Raw genomic sequence first — 19817 nt, 5'->3', positions numbered from 1 at the left:
GGCTGCTTGCCTAAGAATGTCCAAGACCCTGTTTTCCAGCCTCAGCTGGAATAATAATAATAATAATAAACCAAATAATAAACTTTTAAGAGGTGCCAGGCGGGGTGGTGCACACCTTTAATCCTAGCACTCTGGAGGCAGAGGCAGGTGGATCTCTGAGTTTGAGGCCAGCCTAGTCTATAGAGCAAGTTCAAGGACAGCCAGGGCTCTTAAAGTCTCTTGACCTCTGAATCCAAACATGTCTCCACAAACTTTTCAATGATAGGGAATTCTTTAAGCCTCCTCGTGTGCTGGTCAATAGTTTTAAACCACCTGACAGATGAATGAATAGTCTGGTTACAGTATTATCAGAAGAGCCGATGTAAGGTACTTCTTTCCAACAGTCCTAACAGCCCTATGAAGTAGAACCCCTTATCAATCAGCTCCAGTTTTCCAGATAGAGAACTGCAGCTCTGGAATGGTAACTTGCCCAAATCACCAAACCAGAGTTTCAAAAACAAGAAATAGAGGCCATTAACATAATATTTATGCCTGTTTATCCTAAAGTTAATGATTACTTAACAGAATTTACCAATCCATACCCCATAACTATGTTCCATCCCAACATTTCAGTATTACAATGTATTCAACTCACTGCATTAAAACAATCTCTTTGGGTTCAAATAAAACAAACAAATTCATAGGTTTAAATACGCTAGGGTAACCACTTAATTCCACATACCCAAACATACTACTTAAGAGGCCTACATAACACTCCAATATAGAGACTTTCCCCTCAATTGCCCCCCATTCTGTGTGCATGAACATCCCCCATGAAGTAAATAGTTCAGCTCCACCACTTAGACCCCTGCCATAGGTTCCCAAACAATAAGGCCAACCAACCATGAGCTGAAATTTCCAAAATGGGGTGATGATTTCTTCTAGGAGGGGTCAACAAAATCTGTCAAGTCATTTAGAGTAGGGACTAGGACTTCTCTCCTGTCTCTAGGTTAAGGGAGTATCCCTCCATGGGGAATGTGCTCCCAAAGTCCTTTTGTGTACAAGGGATACATCCTGGTTCCACTGTCAGAGGTCCCATAGACTGCCCAGGCTATCTGAGATTCATGTCCAGGGAGTCGGTCCCACACTGGATTCCCAGCTATCAGTTTGGGGCCCATTAGCTCCACCTTGTTCAGATCAGCTGTCTGTGGGTTTCTGTAGCTTGGTCTTGTCCTCCCTCTCTGCAATTCGGCTTAGTGTTTAGCTGTGGGTGTCTGCTTCTGCTTCCATAAGCTACTAGATGGGGGCTCTATGATGGTGGATAAGTTAGCCATCAATCTCATTATTAGGGAAGGGCATTTATGGTAGCCTTTCCACTGTTGCTCAAATTGTTAGTTGGAGTCAGTCTTGTAGGTCTCTGGACATTTCTCTAGAGTCAGTTTTCTCTTCAACCCTATAATGGCTCCCTCTTTTATGGTATCTCTCTCTCTCTTTCTCTCATCTATTCCTTCCCTGACTCAATCTGAAAGTTGCAGGCAAATGAATGAAACTTGAAGAAACCATCCTGAATGAGGTAACCCAGTCACAAAAGAGGAACATGGTATGTACTCACTCATATATGGATTTCAGACCTAGAGCAAAGGCTCACCAGCCTACAATCCACACTGCCAGAGAAACTAGGATACAAGGAGGAATCTAAGAGATTCACACAAGGTCCCTCACAGTAGGGGAAAGGGACAAGGACTCCTGAGCATATTGGGAGGGGGGCATGAGTGGAGAGGGAGCTAGGAGAAAGAGAAGGGGAGGAGAGCAATGTATAGATTTTTTTATGTTGACATTGTAAGTAAAAAACAAATAGGATTGATAACATGGGTGGATTTATTTCATAAGATTCAAGTGCAAACTTAAGAATAAGAACAAACAAAGCTTTTCAAAAAGTAAACACAAAAATCTAAACAACAATCCTACAATCGTGCATTTTAACAGAAAGTACAAATATGAATACAAAATTTGTAACTACATTCAAAATTAAAATTATTACTCTCCAGTTCCCAAATGTCACACAATCTTTAACCTGTGCTCTGCTTGTCAGTGTAGAAACATTTGTCATATGCTGCCAGGAAAGTATAGGCAAAGATTACCAATCAATCTCTATGAGCAAAGAAATAGGACTCTCCCTCACTTCAGACTAGATGAGTCATTCTCCTGTATTCCATTTCTTAAAGGTCACACAATCATACCTTCAGTCTACATAAAAAAAAGAAAGTACAAACAGCAAGGAAACAAGACCCTTTCATGTAATTAAAGCAAAAATCACAAGCGTTCAACTTAGAAATGTACATACTTATAATCAATATTAAGTACAGCTTTACCTGATGGTTGACATGTAATAATTGTGAACAATTTAAATAGGTATAAAAATGGAGATCAAAATCTGTAGGCTCAAATACTTAAAAAGACACTATGAATATGGAAAATATTTCTGCTTACATAAACATGTATATTTCTGACAAAAAGTCAGGGGGCAGTGGCATCTCCCTGGTCCCTTAACATGTTTGGATTTTCATGCAGAATTAATTAGCAGCACCCAACCTTAAGTGTTAATTACATGATTCTTAAGGACCTAGTCAACAGATTAGTTGGCAGTGTTCCAGCTTTCGGGAGATGGGGTGGGTGGGGTGCAAGCATCTGACGTAACATAGAATGCATGCACTGACATTTAAAATCACCATTGCAAATGGGAACACATATTGGAAAAGCCTAAGAAAACCACCCTTAAAGGACTGCCAGGGAGCAGGAGAAAAATAGAAGCTGAATAGTAGTCTACTTGATGATGTCTTTTCACGCTTCAAAGGCAAGTTGGGAAGCATGAGAATACTCACATAAACTTCAGGGAAAACTTGCCTCCAATTCTATTTTGTGGAACACTGAAAAGAAATTTTCTACACAAAACCTTCACTGTTGCTTATAATACCAGATGATTTTTTTTCCTTATTACCACCATATACAGAACATTTAAATAATTTCTTTATAAATATTTTAGAGCACAAAGAACTCATTTTGTTGCAGTGGTGGCCCACATCTGTACAACACAACGTAAGCAACATATATATATATATGTATATGTGTGTGTGTGTGTATGTATATATATGTGTATATATATATACATGGGAATATAAAATGATTACGAAAAAGTGCAAAGAATAACAGTATTAAGTTTTGCTTTTTTACAGTAACTATGGTTCAAGTGGGAATATCTATCAAGAATATATAATCTCAGACTTTAACTGATGATTTAAAAAGAAACCCACACCCCCAAGTTACTGCACATACAGTCCTTAATCAAGTAACCCTGCCCTTCTCCCAAATCTAGCATTTCCAGTCTCGAACTCTCCACAAACAGGAAAAGTGGTAACAGTGTTTTCTTCCCTTTAACTTCCCCAGGCTCATCCAAGACAATTAATCACCCGTAGGTTTGAATGAGATTTTTGAGGAAGTCATTTATCATAACCCGCTTTGCTGAAATTAAAGCAAATAAAAGGCTCTCTGAAATGCACACTGCTGATCAAGAATGCAATCGACAACAGCAAACAGACCATAAATTACAAATGTAATTTCATAAAGCACATTTTCAAACCAAGCCCTGTAATCAAAGAGAAATTCAGTCTAAATCTTCCCCACCCCCCCTCCAGGTTCAGTGCTACACAAGGATCCTAATCCCGAATCTTTATGATTCCATGAATTTTCTAACAGAAAAACAGTGTATCTGGTTGAATTTCAATGGACTCTGTCATTTCTCTCTTGGTCTCTGTCTTTCACTAGATCACATCACTAGATCACATATAGAAAGGCAGCTTTTACCAAGTGTCCTTTCCTCTTAAGACAGTCAGATAATTACAGTTGCTGATCTTTGTTCTCAGGCATCCAAAAGGATGCAGATGAGCTTCCCTTCAAACATGTCACTAGGTATTTTTGGTATGTATATGTTGCTTTATTCTTAACTTCAGGCACTGAAATTATTCACAATATTGCAATGATTCTAAGTCTAACCTACATGACAGTTATGATCTTAAAATAATACCCAAGATACCGACTCCAGGTTATATGACAACTGATTTTTGTATCCCTTCAAGGTAAATGGTTGGAAGAGAATTTTAAAGTCCTGCAGCACTTTCTGCATTGAGTAGTGTTAATACACAATTTTGTCATGATTACTATTGAAACTTCTGAACTAGGAAGACAATAGACACTGGAAGCTATGAATTTCCTCAACTACATCAACTCCAATTCACTTACATTAGCATGAAATATCTTTTCTTTATAAAAACAAGTGTATCTAAGGCTAATTTTTAAAAACAGAATTTCTGCTCTAAAATTAGTAATACAGCTAAAAGGAAATGTCTTCAATTTCAGATTCACTAGAACTATGCAAAACTAAGTTAAAGTAGACTCAACTATTTTAACCACTTTTGGTTTGTTTTTGTTTTTTAATGTCTTTAGAAGATATACCTTGCATTCGAACAGGTCAACAAAGGCTTAAGGTCTAGAACTGAAAAACCATCAGGCCACCTCCTGTGCAAATGTAAATAAGAGTGACATTTTATTTGCCCCCATACATTCGCTCAATGTCCTTGAGATAATGGTTCTTCAATTCCTTCCTTTTCAGCTTGAAGGCATCTGTTACTAAACCAGTTTCAGGAGTCCATGGCTCCGGGCTTAATCGAACCTTGATGGGAATTTCAAATCGCTCCAGTTTCACTGAAATAAAAAAGAAAGAGTAGGAGAGACAAGGAAAATATCGAAAGGAGGAAGGGAGGATAAAGGAAGAGAAAAACAATTAACAAAAGATGAATTTTTCAGAATTGACAGCCTAGCTGATGCAATAAACGAGAAAATGCATTTACTGGTATAGCAGATAGTCGTTAACAATATGACTAACCTTTCTCAAGGTCTGCAGAGGCAGTTTTGCTCACACAGACACACATTAACAGCTTCCTCTTCACATCCCTCATACTGCTGTTCCTCTGCCTGGGATGGCTTTCCATCTAGATGTCTATCAACATCCAGAATTCCTCTAACTACTTATAACAAAAAAAAAAAAAAACTAGATATTTTTGTCCCCCCCATGTATTTTCTTATAGTATGACTACACTTTGTTCAATGCCTTATTTCCTTCAAAGATATTATGTATTTGTCTCAACTAGTACAATGCAAGTTCCAAGAAATTAGGGTCTTTGTTTTATTGACTGTATTCCATAGATTAAGCCAAGAGCCCTCAACAAAAACACATACGAACCTATTAAATCATTCCATAAAATCTTAAACCTCTAGAAAAATATCCCTTATGTTGTAGCCTATAATCAAATATGAACCAAGATGGAATTTATTTGGAATAATTATTGTGTTTAAATGGTGTTAGACCAGACACAGTACATGTACATTTTGTGTAAGAGCTATATAACTCAATATATGTTTGAAAAACATAAGAAATCAAGAACATAGAAATAGCTGCCCGTGGCACCTATCTGTAATCCCATCACTCGGGAGGCAGAAGCAGGTGGATCTCTATGAGTTTTAGGCCAGCCAGGGCTACACATTGAGACTCTGTGCAAAATGAAAACATCAATAATAAAAAAGAACAGAGTATTCAATTATATTGGCCTATTTCTTACAACCCCCCCAAAAAAGTATATGTATTCACATAAGCTCGTTCTTAATATCCTGAAGGCCAAACATGTTACACTGCATGTGAACTTGATTGTGTGTGTGTGTGTGTGTGTGTGTGTGTGTGTGTGTGTGTGTGTGTATGGAATAACTTAAAATAACACTTGTGCATATTTACAAGGCTATATTACCCAACAGCCTTGATGACATTAGAAACAATTTTGAGAGAATGTAATGCTGAATAATAAAAGTAATCTCTCATATATTACATAGTGTCATGTTATCCCATGTAATGTCTAATCAGGTAGTAAAAGGATATAAAATTTGCTTGAATTAACAGTCTGCTCTAATCTTATATTATGGATCAGTTATCAAAAAGTACCTGAATCAGTGGCTCCTTAGCTCACAGCTGGATCTCAAGGGAAATTTCAATTATATATTTCCTTTTACTTTCCTTACTCGCAAAGGTTTAATTCCAAAAACGTTGACAAAATTGGTAGGCACACCATTTCAGTTGAATGCAAGTCAAAAAAAGCCTGTTTTTAAATGTTCCCATATTCCATCATTATTAGCTAAATTGTCATTTAAAGTATAACAAAAAAGGGGCACTTTTAGAGGTTTTATTCTGGGAACCCCCCCATCATTGTTTTGTATTAAGGAGAGGAATGGACAATCACGGTTTCATAGGAGAGGAATGAAGGAACTACCAGCAAATGTGTATTCTCTAAATAAACCTGAGCATTATAAAATATCACCTGCAGGTGGCAGCGTGCAAGTGGTAGGGTTGTTTTGAGGGGGGTGGGAGGGAGGGAGGAAGAGAAGGAGGGAGGGACAGAGTATACCACAAGTGTGCAACCCACATAGGCTAGTGGAAGGAACTGGATTCCCGGGAGGGTGGGCTACAGGCTCATGATTATCATTCAGTATCCAAATCATATTTATTTTTAATTACATATTAAAGTGGGAGAAAGCACTACTCATGGAAAAATCAAACAGGTTAAATATTTATGAGAATATAGCTACTGCCTTGGAAAATGCTGACAATACTGACAAGTAAAGTGGATGCACTAGAAGGCCATCAGCAGAGGTAACTATAGGCGATGCTTCCTTATCGTTTTCGAAATTGTTTATTATTTCACAACCACACCTAACTGATAATTAGGAAAATAGTTACTTTCATCTTTAAAATAAAACAGATTTAAAAATATGTAAATGGTTTGCGATTCAACATACGGAATACGGGGTTCGTCTCTACTGTTTCTGGGGGAAAAAAATGAATACCCTAAAACAACTTCTTAACTTAGGAAGCAGAGGTGAGAGGATCACTCCAAGTTCCAGGCTATCTTGATTTAATTAGTAAGCTCTAAGCTAGCCAAGGATACACAATGAAACCCTGTCTCAAATGATAATAATTTTTTGATGAAAAAAAGTTATTGACTTCACTGAAGCAAATGAAACAAGCAGAAAGGCACTGGATGGGAAAGTTCAACTAAGTTTAGAGAAGAAAAACAAAAGAATTACTGGTAACTGAATCAGAGAGGGCTAAGACAACTGCCAACTAGAACAGGGGCCGAGTGCCCTCAACGGAAGGCCTAGAGCAGAAAGCCCCGAGCACTGTATGCCTCAGAAGACAAGGAGGTTGACACAAGAAGCATTAGACTGGATACTCATGTGCTCCCACTCTGTGCAGCCCTTCCAGATCCAGCCTATTAACTAATTTCTTTTTTAGCCTCAAGTACATGAGGATCAAACAGAGCTAGATAATAAGGTTGCCTGAAAGAAGGATTTGGTGAAATTTTGCTATGAGATTACTAGCAGTCAAACTAAGACTAGCGATGAAATGGAGTGGTCCCGGAGGGAGGAAGAAAGGCGAACATATGAGTGATTTTTTTTTTCAGTGAAGCCTAGGAGGCTTTCCCAAGTGTTTTCAAGTAACCCCTTTTAAAATAGGAATAAATGGAAGCATCAGCAGAAACTAAGAAACTAGCAGCTGCCATGGTTCCAAATGGCCAATTCTTTGTGTGACTTAACACCCTGAGAACTATTATTAGGCAAATCCTCTGGAATGTCTAAACAGACCTCTCACCTTCCCCAACCCAGAGGCTCTAAGAAAGTCATCAGGCCTATAGCAGAGATTTGCCTACTTTGCTGTGAACCTGACTGCCTGATATACTCACTAATCTACATGAAAAGTATTGGATTTTTGCTTTTCTTGGCTCTGTCACAACAGAACTTCATAGTAGTGTTACTTCATTTGAACATATCTGAGGTAACTAAATCTATAATCCAGGACCATGACCACTCACATTTTACTCCAGAATAAACAATTACTATTCTCTTTGAAAAGGAAAGGCTTCAAGCCCAAACTAGTGAGAAAAGACAAAGAAGGTCATGCCATACCGAGGAACCAAATACCCCAGCAAGAGGACTTTTCTAAACAGGCATGCATGAGAAACAGATGCACCCAAATTCATAAATTCATAAAATACTAGTGTATGTAAAGTCAGATTCACCCTAGGATATTAAGGATATTAATATCCAATTCTCAAAGAACAAAAATTACATATTCTTTAATTAGTAAGTTGATTTTATATACGCATAATACTTGAACTGTGGTCTTAGAGAGTTGAAAAATATTTTAAGGAGGCCTAATGGGAGTTAGATGGGAGTAGTTAGGAGTGGTTTTGACCAAGATACATTGTATACATATATGAATTTGTTAGAGTAGTAATGTACAAAATATTTGCTAGATGACTTTTATGAAATTCAAGGGCTTGGCAATGTTTCACTTACTGGCATTTGCCGCTTCTCGGATTTCTTTCAGTATTTCAGCTTCCATGGCAGGGTTATTGCAAATATCAACCCAAGATCCTTCTACCCCTTTTTGCTGTGCCAAAAGGGTTAACTTTTTCTGATTAGGAACCACAAAACTGATCACATAGGACTGGTCACTGAAAAATTAGACATTAAAATGGAAATCAAAATGAGCAAAATTACAAGTTATTCGATGTAACACTACAGTACAGGTCATTATGAATATACATATTATATGATATTAATAAAAAAAGAAAATGGCTCAATCTCACAGGCTTTTAACTTAGAAAACATGGGATTGTTACGTATTACCTATATAAAATTTGGGGGAAAGTATTCATGCTAAGCCTCAGTTGTTACGAATCCTACATGAAAGAACTTGTGGCGTAAGTTAGACATGTAGCATGACATGTAGATGTCTAATAAAAAAACTACAATAAATGTTACTGAAATGATCTTCATGCTGCTAAATAAGTTCAAGAATGATGGGGGATGTTCTTCTGTGTATATGTTTCTCTTATTGGTTGGTGAATGAAACACTGATTGGCCAGTAGCCAGGCAGGAAGGATAGGTGGGGCTACCAGACAAGGAGAATTTTGGGGAGAGGAGGCAGAGAGAGGCTACAAGAAAGACGCCATATAGCAGCTGAAGGAGTAACATGCTGGAGCATTCTCTGGTAAGATAAGGCCATGTAGAAACACATAGATTAATAGTGATGGGTTAATAATTAAGAGAGAGCTAGGCAGTAAGAGGCCTCAGCCATGGGCCAAACAGTTTATAAATATGTAAGTCTCTATGTGTTTATTTGGGGCAAAGCGGCTGTGGGACCACGCAGAAAGAAGCTCCACCTACAAGAACTTTCATGTTTATTTTCCCAACCCAAATCAAAGCTCTAATAAAAGGAGTTTGATGGTACCTACATGCTTATACACAATCAAATTTATTTTATAATGTTCCTTTTACTGTAAGCATATGAAAAAAAAAACACACAACTACTCTTTGACAAAACAGTGATCAAGCCTGATACCTAAGTTTGATCTCCCGGACGCACATGGTGATAGGAGAAAACTCACACACGATGCACCTGAGCTCCCCCCACCAACAAACAAATACAATATATATATATATATACATACACACATACATACATACACACACACACTTATTACTTTTAAAAAAAATAAGTTACCAGCCTGGCAGTGGTGGCTCACACTTTTCATCCCAGCACTTGAAAGGCAGAAGCTAGCGTGGCCTACACAGCTAGTACTAGAAGAGCCAAGGCTACACAAAGCTCTGTCTCTAAAAACAGACAAAAAAGAGGTACCTTTTGGCAAAAGCACAGATGTTGTCAATCAGTGGACAATTCTTCAGTGCTGCTTCTACTTTTCCAAGAGATACATATTCTCCTGCTTGTAACTTCACAAGATCTTTCTTACGATCTGTAGTCAAGAAAAAAATATGGATCCTTAAGTTCAATCAGGCATTGGCTGTTGTCTCTTGGAGGCCTGCTCGTTTCTGAAAGAAGATGGAGGGGAAGTGGATCTGGGGGAGAGGGGAGGGGGAAGCAGCTGGGAAGAAGGGAGGGAGGGAAAACTGTGGCCAGATGTATTTTTGGTGGAAGGAAGGAAGGAAGGAAGGAAGGAAGGAAGGAAGGAAGGAAGGAAGGAAGGAAGGAAGGAAATACAGATCCACGGTTTGTTTCAATATGGCATACACACTTCTGGTTTTACAAAGATATTCTAAAATCCTGATATAAATATGTATGTATGTGTATGTATATATAAATAAATAAAATTTTCCCATGAATGTCACTTAAAAAAATGGTGTCTTAAGTGTTGTTACACTTAAAGATCCAGCAGGTGTGTAAGTTCCAGGCCAGTGTGGTTTCCATACTGGATTCAAGTTCAGTCTGAGGTTTCTAGCAAAAGTCTGTCTCAAATCAGCTGTCTCCAATGGGGTGTCACTGGGTATATAAACCCATTCCTAGAAGTAGTTAGCCAACACAAAAAAAGTCTTATGAGATCACAAAGTAGGGTGGGTAGGGAGGTGGGTAAGATCTGGGAGAACTCGGAGGAGGTAAAAACATGATGATCAAAATACATTGCATGAAAAAGAAAAATAAAATGATGTCATACTCCTGATCAGAGTGATGTTAAGGGAAGGAACAGAGCTTGGAGCATTAGATTAGAATGGGAGCTTCATCTGGTACAGGCTCTGCGATGCTTGGCATTTCAGTTAACCTCTCTCCACCTCGTTTAGATGAGTAATAATGGTGCCTACTTCACAGAAGCGTGTCACAGTATCTTGCACATAAAACATTCAACAAATGCTAATTCCCACTTTCCCTATTTGACATTTCCTTTGTAATTTGACAGTGCTATAAGAAAGTACTGTCACGGGATGGCTCAACTTGAATCATTGTCAGTCTGCTTAAAATCCTTTGTGTGAATGATGTGTTGCCTACCAACAGCAATAGTAGAGACAGAGAAGTAGGATGATGAGGGAGGAGGGTTGGGATCAAAATGCACTGTATTCATGTATAAAGCAAATTGGGTTTCTAAAAAAAGACTATGCTAGGTAATTTTCCACAAAAGACCCTTTCTGACAGTCTACTACATCTAATAGCTTCCTTTTCCATTTTAAACTTGCACCAACAGTGTGAAAATCTTGTGTGCATGCATGGTATATGTGCATATCTATGTTAATGATATTCACCTATTTAGACCACAATTGCCGGGGGGGGGGGGGGAGGGTTTACAGACATGGTTAGTCTATAAAGTGCCTGCCATGAAAGCATAATGGCCTAAGTTCAGATCTCCAACACCCACATGTATGTATAAGCCTACTCCTGTGGGAAAGGCATAGACAGGTAGATTCCTGAAACTGGTTGGCCAGAAAGCCCAGACAAATAATGAGTTCCAGGATCAGTGAGACACTGTCTCAAAAGAAGCCAGAAGGTGATCCAAAAAGGCATCCAACACCTCAACTTCTGGCCTTTTGGTTTTCCCACAGATCAGATGTGCCCATATACATATGAACAAGTACAAACACCATACACAAACTGAAGAGAGGCCAACCATGGTGACACACGGGAACAAGTCCTACTCTTAGGAGTCTGAAGCAGGAGGCTGTGAGTTCAAGGCCAGGTTGCACAACCTAATGCAACCAACCATGTTTCAAAGCCAGTTGGTATTGGCAGGGAATAAAGGAGAGCTGAGGCTGTAGATCCATAATATAGTACTCCCCTAGCATACATAAGACCCTAGGTTTGCTTCCCAATAGATAGGGATAACAACTATGAATGTGATATCAAGCAAAAAGTTTAGCAGTTTTTTTAATCATTCAGTGTTAGAGGTGAAGAAGACAAAACGTCCCAGAGTATCTCTAATTGCATTCTTCTCAGATACTGTGAAGTTCAGCAGCAGAGTTAATGAGTCACTAGAACTAAGACTGAATGAATATATGACAGAACAGACCCTGCAGAGTGGCACTTCCAGCTACACAGTGTTTAAGCCTTTTCCTGTTTAAAGTGAACACACTATTTCCTTTGGAGTCACTTTTGGAGTTGTGATTTGAATGTAAATGTCTACTTCTGTAAGCCCAGTAAAGAAAATGCCAAAGCAACATACATTTTCAAAAGAGTAGACTGGTTCTGAAGACTGAAATGATCATTTTCAAAACGCTCATGGACAGTTAGAGCCAATAGAAAAAGGAAATCGTGGATGCATGGTGATCATTAAGAAACAAGGGGGAGGCTAGGCCTAAAATAGTGTATGTCCCAGTAAGTAGTTACAGAGTCCTACATGGTTAAGCAAAACAGATCTTCAGATCCTCTCTAAATTATTTTTGTCTTCCAATTACTGAACCACTTATTCATTTTCCTGGCAATTTTCCCCACCTCAAACACTGCTACTACTTAAGAAGATGTAGGTACTTCTTTGAACATTTCACATTTATGAACTCACCTAATGCAAGCAACTGCCCTGTGAGGTTGGGGGGTACCTCTGTTTCACAGAAGGAGCTCAGGTGCAAGTAACTTGCAGAAAGTTGTAACCAATCAATTCATCATCCCTGCTGATGACCTGACCTATATGAAAGCAACTATAGAAAAGAATTCACTGACCTATAATCTGTAAGCAGCCATCAGGATGGAATTCTCCAATATCACCAGTGCAAAACCACCTCTGTCCATTTTCGTCCACAGAATAATCTTCTGCTGTTTTCTCTTCATTCTTAAAATATCCCATAGAGATATTCTGCCCACCAATCACGATTTCACCTCTGGGGTTTGGCTTATCATGAACTGTATAACCACCTAGAAATAACATTTTAATATTATTTAATATTTTAAAAAAGCACTTATTATCCTAAAACAAAATTCATCTTCTATTACAATTTCGTTTGTGTGTGTGCGTGTGTGTGTGTGTGTGTGTGTGTGTGTGTGTGTTCTCACATATACACCCATGTGCCACATTGCACATAAGTCAGAGAAAAACTTGCAACAGTCACTTCTTTCCTTCCAATAGTGGGTCCTGAGGATCAAACTCAAGCCATCAGGCTTGGCAACAAGTTTACCTACCTCAACAACCTTTCATTAATTATGGGAGAATCTTGGTTTATATTTAGTCAGTTACATGACCAAATGATTTGAGGGGCACCAGAGAAAACTCTACGATAACCCACTACCGAAAACCTCTTACCCAAACCTTGGATGACACCCAAATGACATAATTAAGAGGACTCGTAAGCTGAAACCATCCCAAAGAAGAGCAATACTTAAAGCTGCTGTAAGTTAATCACCAATGTGTTGCTATCAATACTTCTCAGATTTTATGCTCAGAGAAGTTTCAGTCAAAGATAACAGACAGAAAGTACTTAAGGAAAACAACTGCACTAAGCAAGAGAGGAGTGGGGGCCATGGAAAATGAAGGGAAATTTTATAGATTTAAACAGTGGCCAGCCAATTATCATCTGTAGTTATTACCAATTCTTTCTAGCATGGCATGGCTGCTTAATTATTTGTCTATTTAATAATCTACTGTACAGTATCCTTTATCATGTCCATCATAGGAAAACTGGGTTTACTCCAGCTCACTGTAAAAAGAATTATCAATAGTGTGTGAGTGTGTGTCCTCTAAAAGCCTTGACTCTATAGTTATTTGTATAAACATTTACTGTACACATAGCTACATAGATGAGTCTTAACTATGGAAATCCATTAGGGCCAAGATGGATGGATGTATGTATGTATGTATGTATGTATGTATGTATGTATGTATGTATGTATGTATTCAGTCTCTCTGCCACTTGAAAATCCGGGCTTTCTCTCTCATCCCCGATATCATCACTAGCAGAGTTGACATTCAAAAGGTGCCTCATCTTCTCCAAACCCATGAGAAGCTCCAATTAGACTCTCTTCTCCACCTTGCTATCAAGTATTTCCTAATTAAAAACCACAGTGACTACAATCTAGACATTTTCTCCATGGAGCACAGAAAAGTCATAGGGAACAGGCAAAAACAAAGGCTCACTTGTTAGGGCCCTACAGCAACAAAGGATCACTTGTTAGACCAACAGCCTCTCATGTCAATGAAAACAAAGTCCCAAGGCTCCAGGTGCATCTGGAGACACTGGAGCTTGTGTGAAACTCTTACCTTCCTGCCAGTCTTTCAGCTTAATTTCACAGCAAATAAGAGGAGCTCCAACTCTTCCAGTAGTATAGTCAGTAACTGGGAGAAAGGCAACAAAACCATTAGTATATAATAGTTCCAAAGTGCACACACCAAGCCACCAGTAACACCAATAACTAAAAAGATGACAGAAGAGGCCATCAGGGGTGCATCCTTGTTTATCAGGGTTGTATTTTTGATAACTACATTTTAAAAAAATCTGCTCCAAGTGAAGGACTAGGTCCACCATTATCTACGTAGGATTTTGCTAAGACGGAATGTGATGAGAATCCACTTATTACACACTTCAGATAAAATGTCTTTAGTCTTCATTTCTTTACCTATAAATACACTGACTTCATATAAGCACATACTGTGAAGATTAAATGTGTTTACTGCTACTCGTTACAAATAAAATTTGATTTGCTCTCAAGCCTCGTCGTTATGATCCCATTAGCCCTTCCTTGACAACTGTGACTACTCTTAGCAATAATCACATTCTCACAGATGGCTTACGAACCCAGTACCATGTCAAGTCTTGTGAGCTAACATACAAAGGGATGCTCAATTCACCCCCATGGATGTGTCATTCACCTCAGATATAGTCTCAAAAGCTTTAAATCAACCGGGATGTTCCCCAGCTTTAGGATCACACACACTAATCTGTACTTGGAGTACTTCCATTGCTCTACTCACTGCCTGTACTTTCATCTGGGGACTTCTGTAACAAGCACTATAAGACTCTGGGCACCAGAAAGACCAATGTAGAATAAAATAGCCAGAAAAGACCTTATAAAAGTTGGACAATAATGATTGACTATGACTAGTCAACCAAAAGGGCATTCCAGAGGAAGAAAAAAGAAATTATAGTGAGGTTAACAATCAAAATCTATGTCAAGAGAAAGATGACTGGCTTGCCTAAAGAGGAAAGAGAGAAGGTTGGGCAGTGGTGGCACACACCTTTAACCCCAGCACCTGGAAGGCAGAGGCAGGTGGATCTCAAGGAGTTCAAGACCAGTGCTCTACAAAAGCAAGATCCAAGACAGGCAGGATGTTAGAGAGAGAAATCCTGTCTCAAAAAAAAAAAAACTAAGAGGGAAAGTAAGCGAAATAGACAGACGGATGGACGGACAGTGAGTAAAATAATGCTAGATAGGTGCGATAGTATTAGATCAAAATCATCTTAAAGAAATGCAGCAGCTTTTGATGTTTCTAGCACCTGCCTCCCGAGGGCTGAAGCTTCATGCCTGAACAATCCATGTAGCGCCTAGAGTGCTTCTGATGCCTTAGAAATAAGAATGATACCTGTATGTTTGACAGGTTAGGTAAGATTTCATAGTGTGAATCATCTGCCTCTCAGGAAAAATACTAACTTGTTCTTTTTGTTCCTGTGAGATTACTCTATTTTTAAATATAATTTTATTTCTTTCAACAAATTTAAAAAAATAGGCACATATGGGACAAAAAATTCATCTCAAAAAATTACGTAGATGTGTATTTGGATTCAACTCATTGTCGTATAGTAGGTGGGCTAGATGTGCCTAATAAAAGCAGAGCAGACTAAAGGGCAGTCATTTCAGAGCCAATTGAAGAAATAAAGGGTAGGATGGCAAAGAACAACCTAGTGAACGGATAGGAAGATGACTAAAGTTAGTGAAGTTTGAGGACTTCCAAGGTGACTAATTCCTGGAATGATTTCAAGATGAAATAACACTGACACAAGCAAACAATTTAGCACTGTGTTGAGTTTGAAAAAGGATATATGAATTTTAGACATAACCAGTGTGAAGCGATAGCAACCTCATTCAAAAATAAGTTCCCAGGCTGTACAAACGGCTCAGGCGTTAAGAGCCCTTGCTGTTCTTGCAGGACTAGATAGATTTTGGCTCCCAGCACCAATCTCAGGTGGCTTCCGTACAGTCCCCTGTAAATCAAGCCACAGGGGATCCAACACACTCTTCTGGGTCCTGTGGATGCTTGTACTAACATGTTCGTGTATGTATACACACACATGATTAAAATACAGGTCATTTTTTACTTAATTTTTTTTCATGAAATATATATATATATATATTTATATTTCAGATACTCTTTTTCCCCTCCCCACCTCACTATCCACTCAACTTGATAAACCAACAACAAAAAAGGAAAATCAAAATAAAACAAAATCCACTAAGACCACCGTCCCACGAAAAATTGTACATACACACACATACAACTAAGAGTTCATTTTGTATTGGCCAACTACTCCTGGGCATAGTAGGGCCTATCCTTGAATGTAAAAATCTATTGAGGAAAAAAATTTCCTTTTACTAGCTGGTATCAATTGAGCTGAACTCAGATTGGAACAGCATGTACAAAAAACTCACACAGGTTCAGGTTCAAACCACAAAAAAAAAAAAGATTCCCACATCCCCAGTGTTTCTCAACCTGGCATGCTTTTTGTGTACTAAGGAGATATGTGGCAATATTTAGAGATATGTTTCATTTTGACACCACAGATGAGCAAGTTTCTACTAGTAATGTGACTGTCAACACCCTCCAGTGCTCAAGAGAGAATGCAAAAAAAAAAAAGAATTATGTATTCCAAAAACGTGAATAGGTTCAAGGCTGAGAAACTCTGCCTTTGAGAACTGAAGAACAGAGACAAGCCACCCCCCCCCAAAAAAAAGAGAGAGGGATGTAAGAGGGACACTTCATTCCAAGACCACAACTGTGCAAATTGATTATTGAGAACATGCTATCATGAAATTTTCTATTTGTGCGCGCATGCGTGCGCACGCGCGCGCACACACACACACACACACACACACACACACACAGAGATTTGTGTTGCTCAACTTTGTTTAGAGAATCTTCTTTGTGAAGTAGGTAATGGTTAATTCAGAGACTCATAATTGCTTTAAGTACCTAGTATAAGTAGCTGTGAGAGCTCAGTCACGGAGGAATCATCTGTAACAGTGATTCTCAACCTCTGCGTCACAACCCTTTCAACAAAATTATCTCCAAAAAATATTTATATTATGATTCATAACAGAAGCAAAATTATAGTTATGAAAGAGTAACAAAAATAATTTTATAGTTGGAGACCACCACATCATGAGGAACTGTATTAATGGATGGTAGCATTAGGAAGGTTGAGAACCATTGAGCTATAAACAACTTTCTTCCTTCCAATGCATAGGGAACATCACAGAAGAGGAAGTAGAGAGAGAGAGAAACAATAACTTCTGAATGTGGCATAACTGTTGTACATATCAACTCACAGCAGCAATGCTTCCTATATAAGCCTGCACAAAACTCCAAAGGGTCTCCAAGACCCCATCCTTGAAGCTATTGATGACTAACAGATGTTGAGATAGGGAAATTCATTATACTTTGGGAACATGAACATCAATAGGTTGCCTACATTCCAGTGGATTTACAGTTATCAATAATAAAAAATAGGAAACAGAGTAAAGAACCCTGGGGGAAGTTGGAGGGATGTAGTGGTATATGGATATGACTAAAACCTGTTGCATTACTGTAGGAAACTGAGAGAATAAAAAATATTATTTGAAAAAAGTGCTTCAAGAAAGAAAATTAAATCAATATGACAGAACTATGAGGCTTAAAAATAAAAAGTACATAAATGATACTTTTTATTTATAAAACTAATGCTAGGTGGGTTTATAACAAACCCTGTATTACTTTATAGAAATTATAAAATAAGTTCTTATTGCTGAAGATACTGCATTTCAGACAGAGTCCTCTGAGCTGGAATTAACCTGAATGGCCCCTCCCTGAGGACTAGCTTTCATAGTACCAGAAGCTGCTATGCTAGCTTCCCAAGGAGGGAGGCAAGCAACAGTCCTATCCAGCTATGATGCCTATGAACCACAACAGTGACCGGCATGGCAAGTTAACTCTAGGGTGCAGCGCTAACATCCATAGCTTGCAGGTAAGCAACAGCTCTAATTGGATATAAGACTTGTTCAACAAGAGGGAATTCATGGCTGGTTCTGGAAACCTAGTCAACTACCCAGGGCTAGTGAAGTCTTGAATCTTGGAGGACAATCCAAAATCATTAATTTACTAAGCCAGCCTAATCTAAATACACCCACAACTCCCGTACCTAATGTTAAAGGAACAGTGTGGGAAAAGGAGGCAGAGGATCAGGAATTTGCTGTGAGATGATTTCTCCTAGTAATGGCAGAAGCTACATCCATAAAACCTCACCAGCATGACTGCCTAAACATGAGCTGGCAACAGGCATGCCAAATAAGACAGGGAAAAAGACCAGGAGGCCTTGACTGTACATCTAAGAGAACCACATACAATGCTGGGGCCAGGAGAGGTAGTGTTCCCAGGTGAAACTCACCACCTGGAAATATGCACAGCAGTAAGATACAGTAGGATAGCAGGCTCTATTTGGGACTATGTAGGTCTATTACTACATGAATGTGAAAGAAAGCAAGGAGGAGTGTAGGTGAGAAGGGTTGGAGGATGCAGAGAGATAGGGGAAATGGTGTACCTACGTTATAATCTCAAAACTATAACAAGGAATTTTCAGCTGGGCAGTGGTGGCACAGGCCTTTAATGCCTGCACTCGGGGAGGTGGAGGCTGGCAGATCTCTGTGAGTTTGAGGCCAGCCTGGTCTACAGAACAAGTTTCAGGATAGTCAGGGCTCCACAGAGACTGTCTCAAAAAAAAAAAAAACACCCAAAAAAAAATTCATAAAGGGATTCTACAATAACCATGGTTTTGTCAGTGATGCTAACACATAAACAATGCTCACCTTCAGTAACTGTACCAGCACCGCACGATTCTGTGAGGCCATAACCCTGACCAATTGGGCAGCAGAAGCAGACATTCATGAACCGGTGTGTCTGCGGAGACAGAGGGGCTCCGCCAGACAGCATCATCCGGACATTCCCTCCCAGCAGAGCCTTCACCTTTTTAAAGAGCAACCTTGATAAGAAGGAAAAGAAGTTAACAGTCAATGCTGTCACACATTGCTCTTGGTCCCCAGCTAACTTATAAACTGTGATAAAGTTCTCAAAACTGGCTGAACATAGACATTTCCAAATCATGATGGTAATGGGAAGTTGACAAAACAACAGCAAATAACAACTTCAAAGTGTGCCAGAAAAGCATCCCATCCCTCAAATCCAAATGTGCACACTATTAGGATCATGCTCTGACACATGTTAAACAAAAGAAAATGGTGTCAAGGGAAAAAGTATTAGCTTTCTATGGAACAATCAGTCAACTATCTTATGAGCCTTCTAATGAAGCATCCCATCGTTTAACTGCTATATTCATCAACTTACTATAATTTTATGAACACAGTAAAAGAGAAAATTACTTTTGGGTGTGAGTACATACAGTGATATTATTCTTTTAAAGATACAGTAGGATATGTGTTTGTTTGGTTGGTTGGTTGGTGTTTTGAGACAGGGTTTCTCTGTGGCTTTGGAGGCTGGCCTGGAACTCACAGATCTCTGCCTGCCTCTGCCTCCCGAGTGCTGGGATTAACGGCGTGTACCACCACTGCCCAGCAAACTTCAATGTTTTTATTCAAAACTGTATTCTGGCTTTCTTCAAGAAGCCCATTTATTATTACTTACTTCAGTATTAAAATCAGTTAAATTATCAAACTCAGAGTCTATAATTGTTTTGTTCTTGTATAAACAGTAGGACTTAGAATA

General features: G+C 38.8%; 1 protein-coding gene across 21 annotated transcripts in view; it reads right to left on the bottom strand.

Annotated features, from left to right (window-relative positions):
- Nucleotides 1-1839: 1839 nt before the first annotated feature.
- Acsl4 (acyl-CoA synthetase long chain family member 4) overlaps nt 1840-19817 on the bottom strand; it is a 322427-nt gene continuing 304449 nt past the window's right edge. For all 21 annotated transcript variants that reach the window (XM_051177972.1, XM_051177973.1, XM_051177970.1 and 18 more), the window contains 6 exons: nt 18905-19077; nt 14112-14186; nt 12581-12772; nt 9782-9896; nt 8437-8594; nt 1840-4737 (listed from right to left, as the gene is read on the bottom strand). In XM_051177972.1, coding sequence (XP_051033929.1) covers nt 4580-4737; nt 8437-8594; nt 9782-9896; nt 12581-12772; nt 14112-14186; nt 18905-19077 — 871 coding nt within the window. In that variant the 3' untranslated portion in view covers nt 1840-4579. The remainder of the gene's footprint in view (nt 4738-8436; nt 8595-9781; nt 9897-12580; nt 12773-14111; nt 14187-18904; nt 19078-19817) is intronic.

The sequence above is a fragment of the Phodopus roborovskii genome, unplaced genomic scaffold, assembly GCF_943737965.1.
Source record: "Phodopus roborovskii unplaced genomic scaffold, PHOROB, whole genome shotgun sequence".
Lineage (NCBI taxonomy): Eukaryota > Metazoa > Chordata > Mammalia > Rodentia > Cricetidae > Phodopus > Phodopus roborovskii.
This window is presented reverse-complemented; position numbering and strand designations above follow the sequence as displayed.